Genomic DNA, 11,545 nt, shown 5'->3' with positions numbered 1-11,545 from the left:
TTTCCGTCTGTAACTTTGTGTTTTTGCTGCTGCCTGTCTTGGCCAGGGACCAACCTGGTTAAATAAAAAAATAAAATAAAGAAAGAAATGAGCACATAGGGCCCCCCTGATCAAACTATACAAACATTTTATTGAGGTTAAGTGCCAACAAAATATTTGAATGTAGACTTTTTAGGCATACATATTTTTTCCCCCCACAACATATTGCACACTAGCCGCAATGATTGTGCAAAACTTCAACACAAATGTATTTAGATTCAGTATTAATAAAATATACAATAATGTATTCTACACGGGTTCCTTCTGGCTTTATTGCTTTGTGACTAAACTATAAACATCATTAACGTTTGGTGGTGCTATGTCCCAAGTCATGAAAGGCTTCTTTATGTTTTTCAAGCCATCAGATCATCTCACTGTTTCCACCTGTTAATATGGAACTTCCTGTGGCCAAAATCCATGGTGCCAATCAAAATACCATCTCATCTTGGGCTTCGATGCTAATTGAATCATTATTAACTACCAATAAGTGAAAGAACCGTGTATTACTGAGAAAACAAGTGGATATTAATTATGAATATAAACATGTATAAACATTGAACATGTTTGTGTATTCTTGTATCCATGTATACAAGTGCAATTGCATAATATCTACAATATGCACTATAATGTAGAGACTGGAGTATGTCCTGCCAACCAAGTTAATCAAATGTAGCTTATTTTCCTGAACTTCATAGTTAGAGATCTTTGGGGGGGGGGCTATACACAAAAATACTTGCATGATTAATAATGACAGAAAATATTTTACTTACTAATGATGTGATTGATGAGTATATAATGATGATTCATGACCTCTGGGATGTGATATATAAATTTATATAATGCTTAAACATTGAAAATCTATAAAAATGAAAAACATTGATCACAAAAAAAGATCATCTCACTGTTACCTCAGTTTGAAGCTCCACAGCCTTCCATTTATTCCCACACAATAGGAAAGTGGCCCGATCCCTGATATGTGATACTGAGATCTCTATCAGTTACCTGTGCTGACATCACTGACTGGAATGTCGCAAGAGAATTAATATCATTTCAAGAAAGTGCAACAGCCGTTATTACCCATCATGACTTCAGGTGGATTAGTGATTTCTTTATGCTAAGAAAAACAAGGAAGTAGTTTTATTTCATGTTTGCTCCATCTTAGGAGCTACAATGTTTATACTTTGATATATCTGTTTTAAAAAATCATGAGCCATTGAATAACAATTGAAATCAGCAACAAGCTGCACACCCTTGAAGAAAAAAAACATGAAATGTTTTACTGGTCCATGTCGTTGTCATTTTGCAAAGTTTTCATTGCCAGGCCCCACAGAGTCACACTGGAGATAAACTGGCCTTCACTGGACCTGTAGGATCCACCACTGGGCCTGCTGGAGGAAGTAAGTGAACTGCAGTGATTTTCTGTGGGAGGTAGGTACTGCCTCCCTACCATTCCTCGTCCCATCTCCACGGACATGTTCTCGTTTTCCACATACGGACCATACACCACCTCCTGAGGCACGTGGGGCTTTGCCAGCTTCATGTGGTCTGTAGCAGGCAGAGCTGCAGTCCTCTCCTGGTGCGTGGAGGAGAGGAGGTGGTGGGGCACCAGTGAGCGAAGCTCTGGGAGCGGGGTGGGAGTAGGAGCTGTGCTGAGTTGCATGCTGGGGGACGGAGTCTCAAGATGAGGTGCTGGTTGTGATGGTGAAGGAGTACAAGAGGATGGTTTCTCTAACCCTGAATGGGGCAACACGCTGGGAAAATGCTCCGCACTGGTTGCTGTAGGAGGGTTACTGTGGCTGCCAGGGCCGGGGACTGAGGCCGCTCCATCTGAGCTTGGGGGTGGGTCAGAGTTGTCTGTTCCTGAGTTGTCAGCCAGAGCACCTTTACAGTGTGAGGTGCTGTGTCTCCTCAACATGGCAGAGCGGGTGAAGCTCTTTCCACATGCGTTACAGACATAAGGCTTCTCACCAGTGTGTGAGCGTATGTGACGCTGCAGGTCTCCTGAGCCGATAAAACACTTCCCTACATTAATTTAAAAACAGATTAAAATGAAGACACTGTTTAGAAAATAGCTACAGTATAAACAGCATAAGAACTACTCTGAGTACATTCTAATGTCCATACTGATTAGGTATGCAAGAAAAAAAATTACATCCTTAAAATGTGTATTTCAAATGCAGTATAACAGAAAGAAAGATGGTCCACTACACTGGTTGCATTTCACTGTATGCAAGCAAGCATGTTTGTCTACTTTGACTCACAATCATATGAACAAATACTTCACATGGACTTAGCTGCTGAGAGAGCACATAGTGATGCACAACGTAGTGATGCAGATCCATTGATCATCATTAGAGGTGCTGCAAAGTATGACCAAGTAGTGTCCAAATACTGTAATATGTATACTGTATGCAATGCACCTTCTCTTTAAGCGCAGCTGCAGTACATAAAAAGAGAGAGTATATGATTTGAAAGCAGAGTCTGATTAAACTTTACAGACTGAGTTCACATCAAGCTTACTTGATACCACTGTATGTTATACATTGCACTGTTTTGCATGCTTAAATGAGCAAAACTGAAGGCAGGAAAATGCTTAATGTGAAAGAGCATAATAAGAGATTCATTCATTAAAAAGTCAAACTCCATGTTTTGGCCCTACAGCAGGAAATGACCAAGAGATTTTATGCGAGATATTTGAAAAAGAAAAACAGAAATGGACACTGACATCACAGTCATCAGTTACACACATTTCTTGTGCTTGGTATGCCAAGCAAAAAGAGCTGATGGCTTATTGTGTCAGCCCTAGAATAGTGTTTTTCAGAGCAAAGGTGTCTGCAGTGGAATCAATGTAAATAACTCTAACACATGATAGAGACTGCATCTTACCACAGGTGGCACAGCTGTGTGGTTTTTCCCCAGCGTGGCGGGCTTTGTGCTTCAGAAGCTTTCGGTGCGTGTTGAAGGATTTTCCACACTGGTCACATGTGAATGTCTTGTCTGTGGCATGAGTCCTCTTGTGCTCCTTGAGATTGCTCAAGTTGTTAAATCCTGACAAACAAGCAAAGGAAGATGAGTGGGGGGAAAAAAAGTATTTCAGGCAAGAAATGTGTTTTCTGCTGGGTCTTAGTAGTAAAGGTCTGGCTTAAGATTGTGAACATTAGATAAGAATTAAACATGGAAGGATTGAAGAAGTATTTAAGACAGATGACTGGTCAGAAAAACAACATTCACCTCGACCACATATATCACACAGATGTGGCTTCTCTCCTGTGTGGACCACTTTGTGACGTTGGACATCCCCTGATGCTGTAAAGCTGGAAAACATGGACAACAACTCAATTCATAGGCAACTTTAGGGACTATTAAGGCTGTGTAACTCAAGGAAACTGTTACATAACAATACTGGAAGTGCAAAGCTGAAGCTTTTATGTGACAGTAAGGATTCAGCAGAAAATACATGTCAGGGAAAACGCAAAAGACACTGAAGGGACCTCACCTTTTACCGCATAACTCGCAGATGTACGGTTTCTCTCCCGAATGTCGCCGCAAATGTGTCTGCAGGTTTCCAGCCTATATAACAAAATCAGATTCATCAATACTATTTGTATCTATTTTATTCATCTGAACATTTCTAAGTGAAATGAAACATCAGAGGATACCTGTGAGAAGTTTCTCCCACAAACATTACACTGAAAGGGCTTCTCCCCTGCAACAAAAAAAGAAGACGTTTTTGCATGATAAGTGTATTTGCGAGTTATTTCAGTTATAAGCAAAATTATACAAAAGTTATAAGCAATAAATACCTGTATGTGAGCGCTTGTGAAGCTCCAGATTGCTCGGGTGTTTGAAGATCTTCCCACACACCTCACAACAATATTGCTTTTGTCCTGTCTGCTGCTGTGGCTCGTGTGCAGTCTCAACATTTTGCTCGTCTTGGTTGACAGGCAGACTAGGAAGTTGTGCATCTGTTGCGGTCTCTGTTACCTCCTCCTGGGCTTCATTATGGTCTTCGACAGGAGCTTGTGGAGCTTCAGCCTGGAGCACAGGCTCATTTTGATGGCTCTCTTTGGGGCAGCTGAGGACAGGTTCACTGACTGATTCTGCAAACATCTCCTCCAAAGCTTTCTGAGAGCGGAGGTAATTGTATTTCTTCAGGTACACCGCCTTCTTTGGGCGCACTGGCTTGTTGAGCAGGGAGTCTACTGAGTTGGAGTTAGGGGTGATTAAATTATCTGAGGGTGTAAGAGAGGAGACATTGTTTTTCTCAGCTGCCACAGATGTGGAAGGAGGGATGGGCTGAGCGGGGTTTCCTGAGCATATGGTAGTGTTGCTGACCTCTGGCTGACACTGCTGCTCTTCCACCAGCACCAAAGGGCTTGGGCCTTGATTTGAGGCAGCCATATTAGTTTGAATTGCACTTTGTTTGAAGTACTGTTTACTGTAGAAGTTACGGAGCTTGTAACCATGGACAAGCTGTTTTTCGATGGGTGCCTGAGAGCTGCTAGCTGTGTCACAGTTTAGGCTGCTATTAGGCACAGAGACAGGCATCTTTTTAGTGTGGTCCATATCACTACCAAAGCCAGGCCTCTGGGTTTCAGAGGAACAGTGTAGATCAACATCATGAGGAAGACCGCTCCCCAGGAGGCAGTCATGCTCAGAGCTCAGCATGCCCGGTAGAGAAAATGATGAGATTTCCACTGGAGGAGGACAAGGCTTCAGGAAAGCATTGCACATGCTCTGCACATTTGGAACCTGCAAACACTGGGCGATGTCCAGGAGTGCTTGAACATTATCTTGGTTGACGTCAAGATGGGAGGTGTACATGTAGTCCAATATTTGCCCGATGCCACCTACATCCTGGATAACCAAGTTAAACACCTCGTTCTTCTGACTGGGGGAGTTTTGGAATAAAGACCTAGAGAGATGATAACAGAACTGTTCACATTGTGTCACTCTACGCCTGCAAAGTGTGGATACTTGGCTAGAGGTGGCCATGTAAATATGCCATTTATTCACACAACATATGTAAAGAAATGAATGCACCTGAAATAAGAGCTGAAAGCAGCCAGGACGTTTTTGTGGGCTTTGAAGCAGACACCTTTGACCACCAGCATGCAGTCACACAGCAGCCCCTGAATCCTCTGCTCCTGGAGCTGCTGGAGGAGGTAGGAGCTGTGGCTGGACAGAGGGTCCATGGTCACTCAGCTGTCAGTTTCCAACTTCTACATCAAAATTGCTATGGGGACAAATGACAAACAGTAACACATCTCATGTAAAGAAAACATTTATGGTATAGCTAGTCCTTGAAATAAAAACCAATCAAATTACATTCCAGTGAACTCTTGTTATTGTTTTCAAAAGGCAGTGTACATGATTCAACCACCGCGCAGAATCCAGTGTCTGTATTACGAGACCACCCATGCAAAAATTGGATGAACACTGCTAACAAGCTAACAACAAAGCTAAGCTACACAAACCAATACGACGAGTGGTGTAAACCAGTGCCGCAATAAATACCTCAGGGATTACATTTTCAAAGACAGAAATACAGTTCTTCACTTCGAAGTTCATCATAAAGATAAAACTAAACTCACTACTCTGCAGTCATCCTTTTATTTGGATGATGGGTCACTTTTCGAGAGCAGTAACGTCATATCACTTCCTGGTTCAGCTAGCCTGTATTTCGTGCTGCACAAACACACAAATACTATCAGAAATCTCATCATTATTTTCAAATGACAGACTACTACCGTAACCTATAAAGTTGATGCTGCTTTAATACAAACGTGTTTGTTTTGTATACAGGACAACTCTGTACTGTACAAGAACGGTCTCCAATCCAGTCGGAACTTTATTTTGGTTGTAGTTTTACACGGGATACTTTTGTTGTAGCTCTCGGCTGTCCGGTGTGGTCACGTGTGTTTTGAAAAGTTGATACGCATGGACCCCGCAGGAGAGTAGTTCAACTTAAATGCGATTTTAAAGCAGAAGAAGCTCAAACAAAGGCATCTGTGTATTAGAATCGATTCAGTTTATACGTCGTGAAGCTAAAAGTCAGCGTGAACCAGCACTGGGGCGGTCGCACCTTTCGCACCTTTTCCTTATTTCTGTCTATAGGTTGAGTGTCGTTAGGTTGATCTGCACGCCGCTTTGCAGATCCGGTTGATTGTGTTGTTTATATTGTGTGAAGTCAGCCGTAGGCGTCGTTAAAATGGTGTTCTTCACCTGTAACGCGTGTGGAGAATCCCTGAAGAAAGCTCAGGTTGATAAACATGTGAACATGTGCCGGGGTTGCCAGGTCCTTTCTTGCATCGATTGTGGAAAAGACTTCTGGTAATGAGTCTTTACTCCTTTTCTGTTTCAGTTTCAACCATTGTTGTTTAACCATCGCTTGGCTGCAGTGTCTCATTTGGTATTTCTCTGTCCGTGTGTCTCAGGGGGGACGACTACAAGAACCACATCAAATGTGTCAGTGAGGATCAGAAGTATGGAGGTAAAGGCTTCGAGGCTAAGGCAAACAAAGGAGACGTGAAACAGCAGCAGTGGATCCAGGTACGTGTAGAAACGTTGTTTGCTCTGTCTCTGAACATTTTTGTGCTCTCTAACATCACGATTGTTTTCCTGTAGAGAGTACATGAAGCCATGAACAAGCCTGGTGTCAGTGCGAAGCTGAAGGATGTGCTCAGACAAGTCAGTGCATATGATAACGTCCCGAGGAAGAAGGCAAAGTTTCAGGTTTGTGTTACTCCATTCTGTACCACAAATGTTGTGTTTTGTTCACCACAATGTGTGACGAACAGGACGGCATGGTTCAGTGTCCATGTTGCTCCTGGAGGCATTGCTATCCCACGGGAATGTAATATGTAGTGTAAAAGTTTAGATTAGAAAAGCACCTTGTAAGTGCAGCCCGTTTATCATTTCCATTTATGAACAGTTGTATCTTCACAGTGATGTAGTTCTGGACTTGCATGCATAAACCAATCATCTTTCTTGTGTGTTATTTTCCTCAGAACTGGATGAGAAACAGCCTGAAAATAGGCAACACAAGTCTGCATGAAGAAGTTTGGGAGATCCTTGCTGAAGCTGACAAAGTAAATAACTCTGCTTTAAGATTCTTTCTTTAATGTTTGTTTGACTGTGTACATATTAGAGGTGGGGAAAAAAATCAAAACAGCTGCGTAATCGCGATATTTTACATTCCGATATATTATATCGTCTCATGGCCGCAAAGTATAGACACCTTTATTATATAAATAGCAAATGTGCTTTTTCAATTTGTTGTTGCTGAAGGGGTTGCACAATTCAGTTTGAAAAAGTTGCATTGTTAAGAATCACTGCGATTGTACAGTCCATCCATGTTTGTGCTCAAATTTGATTAGACTGAAATACTAACAGTTCAGATTGTGAGGTGCATGCAGCCTTTTACAGAGTTTGACTATGATCACAGTGTTGGTCAGTCTGTGGGCATGACTCCCATTGTGTAGAAATAAAAAGACTATTGGAGATGAATAGACAATTTAAGATAGATCATTTGTTCTTATTTGACAAAACAGTTGATTTAGTTTAATTTTGTTGACATGATATGCAATAAAGAAGTTAAATCGCAATATATTGTATTGTAATAATATTGAGCTGTGACTCAAGTATTGTGAAACTATCATATCCTGGGGCCTCTGGTGATTCTCACGCCTAGTACATATCAATATGCTTCAAAGACTTTCTTTATCTTACTTAATCAGAATTGTATCTAAGCACTCTGTCATTGGTTTCTTCTTGAACATTTAAAAGCTGTTTTGTGAATGAAGTAGACAAGAGTTTGGCATTATTTTGTTTAAAGCATAAGAGGTGGCTGGTATGGACTTCTGATTTGATATAATGGGAAAACATGGCAGCTGTATTCTTTTTTCTTCTGCAGTCTAGTTTAATATGCTTAATTTTAACATATTAGTTCAGGGGGAGTTAAAATGTTTTCCATATATCTTCAGTTTCTTAACTGACTCTAACTAACCATTCATAATCCGACAGCCTCCAGCGGCCCCACAGGAGACAAAAGAAGCCAAACCGTCAGTGGATGAAGTCAAAGCGAATACTAATGGCAATGAAAAGCAGAATGGAAATCCTGACGTCAAAAAGAAACTTAATAAACGTGAGCGCAAAGAGGCCCGTCAGCAGAAGAATGGGAAAGCTGTAAAAGCTGCTGAAAAGCCCGATGCGCAGGAGCCGGAGCAAGAGCAGGCTGGGAAAAAAAAGAAAAAGGACAGGAAGAGGAAGCACAGCTCTGAGACAGAAGAGGAGCAGAACGGGCATGATGCTGTTAGTGAGACATCCAGCAAGAAATCAAAGACAAGTAAGTGATGTTCTACAGGTCTACTTGCAAATCTGTTCTTAAACCATTCGATGAACGTTTGCCGCACAAATTGGAGATTCATCAATGTGTTCTTGAATTTATTCTTAATCTGTGAACAAAGTTAGATCTTCCTCAAAACATGCGTATGTACAAATGAAGGACCAGTTTCTCAGAAAATGTAAACACTCACCCTTTTAACTAAATGCAGGACATAATAATACTACATTCAGTAAAACAAAAACTTGTGTATATATAAAAATATATGTACATATATATAAAACCGTTTCATAGACAATAAATCAAAACTGAATCTTCTCTTTCATTTTAAATTAAAGAGTTTACCATCAAGAATATAGCAGTTTACACATTGAAATGTAACAGTTTAGACTTTCATTTTATCGTTGACCACTCCCATCAATAGTGCCATGAAATATCCCAGCTGATTAATTGGAGCCTATTTAAGGGCATGCAGGGTACATACATGATTGTGGAATACGTCCATGAAAGTGTAAAGATCTAACCTTGCTGAAATAAATTGCAGCCCATGCCTTTAGAAAAGAGCGCATCAGATCGTTAAAACATGTTTGAAGAGTGTGTCGAAGGGATTTATCAGCTGATTCCGACTGCCAATGCATGTACAGAATGCTGCAACTATGTTGGTTCCTGTAACGGCTTCTAAGCCACCAGACACACCGCTCTTTTTTGCCTTTTGGGGCCATCTCTTGCAACTTCTACTTGTCTCCACCTCCCTGCCCTCGTCCTGATACACCAATTCGATGTCCTTATATTGAAAGATGGGGGCGTGGTAGTATGCTGATTGCAGGTTGATAAATGATTCTGAGTCACTAACATTTGCAAGGTGGTGAGAAGAAAATTGGGTGGTGCATATGTGAAGTAATTGTATTGAAATTGCATTCTTGTACCTTACCCTTTTCTTTTTTTTTTTTTTTACTAAATGTACACTTCTCAAGTTCAGGTTCAGATGACTTTATTTGTTCCCCTAGGTAGATTTCCATCATGACACTCAGACTACAAAACCGATGTAACAAGGAACAACACATTCTGGTGTTTAGTTTAATAACTAACTGTTTGTATATTCTTTCAGTCCACCCAGAAGAAGAAGAAGAAGATGATGATGAAGACTCAAAGGACGATCAAGAGGTTCCCAAAGGTAAGACTGCTTTTTCCACAAAATAAAAAGTAAAACAATGAAACCACCAGGGGTCAATGTTGCTTCATATGCTAAGAGGAACGGAAGGATCACCAGTTGATACCTGCCACACACAAACAAACTATCAGCTGATTTAGGTTTCTTCATAATCCACAGGCAAATTTAACTGGAAGGGAAACATCAAGGCAGTGCTGAGAGAATCACCTGACCAGGAACTGGCAGTCAAGAAACTCAGGAAAAAGGTAAATCAATGCATGTTGTAGTCAATCTGTGTAAATCTATGTGATCTCAATGACTTTGTAAAGCAACCAGTCCTTTTTCTTTTTAATGTCATTTTAAATATTAAAGTTGTCTTTATCCCTTTTCTTTCTCTACTACAGGTTTTGGCAGCCTACTACTCTTTTGCTGGAGAGCAAAATTTTAAAAAGGAAGAAGATGTGCTAGCACTCTTCAACAAGAAGATCAACAAAAATCCCAAATTTAGAGTTCTGAAAGAAAGAGTGAAGCTCGTGAAGTAGTTTGTATTCTCACACATTCGGCATGAAATGTATGTTGTTCATAGACTTTTAAAATTGAAAAGCCTTTGTTTTCCTCCATCCTCCCCTGGGTGTTCCTATGCAGATGATTTAATCTTAAAGATTAAAACTTTTTATTACTGAATTACGAGTCATGTTTTGTCCAGTAGGTTTACAGATTAGCCCGAGGAACATGTCAATGTTGTTTAATGTATAAGATGACACATTGTGATAGATGGCTGCTCTCCACATTCCAAGCCCACAGTACGGCTGGGAAATGGCACCTTATCTGTGGGATTGGATGTTGGAGTGGGGGAAGGGAAACAGGAGAGGTGCACCTGAGGTGAATTTGACTCTCACACGGGACAACGCTAATGCACATTCCTCGGCACCCTGAACGGGGTTCACTTGGCCAGGTACACAGAAGCTCCATAGAAGCAAGATGCTTGGTGTCAGCCTCAGGTGAAGTTTTAATGCTGTCTGATTTTCCACCGCTAGAATGAGCAGCCTTTACCCTGAGTACACACACACACACACACACACTGCAACAGGAGGAAGTCTTTCCAGCTTTATGAAGCTCTGCTAATCCCAGCAGGTTTAACACAGATGCTCATTCATCGCACTGCTTACCTGTAATTGTATATTGCATACTTAGGGTATTAGTCAAGCTGTTACTCAAGTTTGGCAGTATTAAACCCGTGTTTTCTAGTCCTCAGTGGGACTCAGTGTCGCTTAAAGCTACTGTTTAATCCAGACCCCACAGGGTACTCAGAAACCTGAAACAAGGCCCATCTCCACTGTTGTAAAACAGATCTTGCTGGACAGATCAATATTTGATTTCTGCAATTAGATACTGCAGGATTAATTATGTGGCCATATGTTAGTTCTGGTGTGTTTCATTCCTAAAATGTTGTGGATTTCAGTCAGTTATCTGAACATTTATATTGCATCGTCACTTACATTATTCAACCCTCTTGCAGACAAATAGTTTTACTTTAACGACAACACTTCACCTTCAAGAGTTTGCAGAATTTGACTACTAGTTTAAGATGTTCTTAGTAAACTGGGAACTTTATGTTGACTGGAGAAATTGGTATCTTTGACCGTTTACTACAGAACAAAAGTGATAGAGCCTTGCCTTCTTTAAAGTTTTCATTTTAGACTGACACAGATATGTGCACTGTCAGATTCTTGCCAGCCCTATGTAAAGGTCAGTCAATATCAACTTCGGAAAACAACTAGTTATTATGCATTCTACAATTTTTGCAGAGTTGGTGCAAATAGCATAATTTTATTCTTTAAATATCTCCAGTAAGCATTTTGTTGACCATTGTAACACCAGCTCAGTGATGCTTTCACTGTCAGGGTAGTCTCTGTAGAGGGTGTCAATAACTATACATGAAATCTAATTTAGATAGAGGAAAACCTTCTTCACTCAAAATGGATATTTATGACTGTTAATTGTTTTAACAA

The 11,545-nt window shown here is 40.7% G+C and overlaps 2 protein-coding genes across 2 annotated transcripts; one reads left to right on the top strand and one right to left on the bottom strand.

Moving 5' to 3' along the window:
• Nucleotides 1-948: 948 nt before the first annotated feature.
• On the bottom strand, nt 949-5,781 carry zbtb49 (zinc finger and BTB domain containing 49). The gene is made up of 8 exons (XM_061042301.1): nt 5,634-5,781; nt 5,083-5,275; nt 3,843-4,954; nt 3,699-3,745; nt 3,536-3,609; nt 3,271-3,353; nt 2,926-3,087; nt 949-2,061 (listed from the first exon to the last, which is right to left on the bottom strand). The coding sequence occupies exons 2-8, from the start codon at nt 5,232-5,234 to the stop codon at nt 1,316-1,318; spliced, it is 2,376 nt and encodes a 791-aa protein (XP_060898284.1). The 5' UTR covers nt 5,235-5,275; nt 5,634-5,781; the 3' UTR covers nt 949-1,315.
• Nucleotides 5,782-5,964: 183 nt separating this feature from the next.
• lyar (Ly1 antibody reactive homolog (mouse)) lies at nt 5,965-10,217 on the top strand. The gene is made up of 8 exons (XM_061042302.1): nt 5,965-6,372; nt 6,477-6,591; nt 6,667-6,774; nt 7,050-7,130; nt 8,065-8,386; nt 9,492-9,557; nt 9,714-9,799; nt 9,938-10,217. The coding sequence occupies exons 1-8, from the start codon at nt 6,251-6,253 to the stop codon at nt 10,073-10,075; spliced, it is 1,038 nt and encodes a 345-aa protein (XP_060898285.1). The 5' UTR covers nt 5,965-6,250; the 3' UTR covers nt 10,076-10,217.
• The last annotated feature ends 1,328 nt before the right edge of the window (nt 10,218-11,545 follow it).

Source organism: Labrus mixtus, chromosome 7, assembly GCF_963584025.1.
Source record: "Labrus mixtus chromosome 7, fLabMix1.1, whole genome shotgun sequence".
In the NCBI taxonomy this organism is placed as follows: Eukaryota; Metazoa; Chordata; class Actinopteri; order Labriformes; family Labridae; genus Labrus; species Labrus mixtus.
This window is presented reverse-complemented; position numbering and strand designations above follow the sequence as displayed.

Bases quoted from the DNA above. Each gene is read 5' to 3' on its own strand.
- zbtb49 (XM_061042301.1), bottom strand. From the start codon at position 5,234: ATGGACCCTCTGTCCAGCCACAGCTCCTACCTCCTCCAGCAGCTCCAG. The intron at 4,955-5,082 runs GTGCATTCATTT...TCATCTCTCTAG, and splicing joins GCTTTCAGCTCTTATTTCAG to GTCTTTATTCCAAAACTCCC. The intron at 2,062-2,925 runs GTAAGATGCAGT...AAATTAATGTAG, and splicing joins ACACAGCTGTGCCACCTGTG to GGAAGTGTTTTATCGGCTCA.
- lyar (XM_061042302.1), top strand. From the start codon at position 6,251: ATGGTGTTCTTCACCTGTAACGCGTGTGGAGAATCCCTGAAGAAAGCT. The intron at 6,373-6,476 runs GTAATGAGTCTT...CGTGTGTCTCAG, and splicing joins GATTGTGGAAAAGACTTCTG to GGGGGACGACTACAAGAACC. The intron at 7,131-8,064 runs GTAAATAACTCT...ATAATCCGACAG, and splicing joins TCCTTGCTGAAGCTGACAAA to CCTCCAGCGGCCCCACAGGA.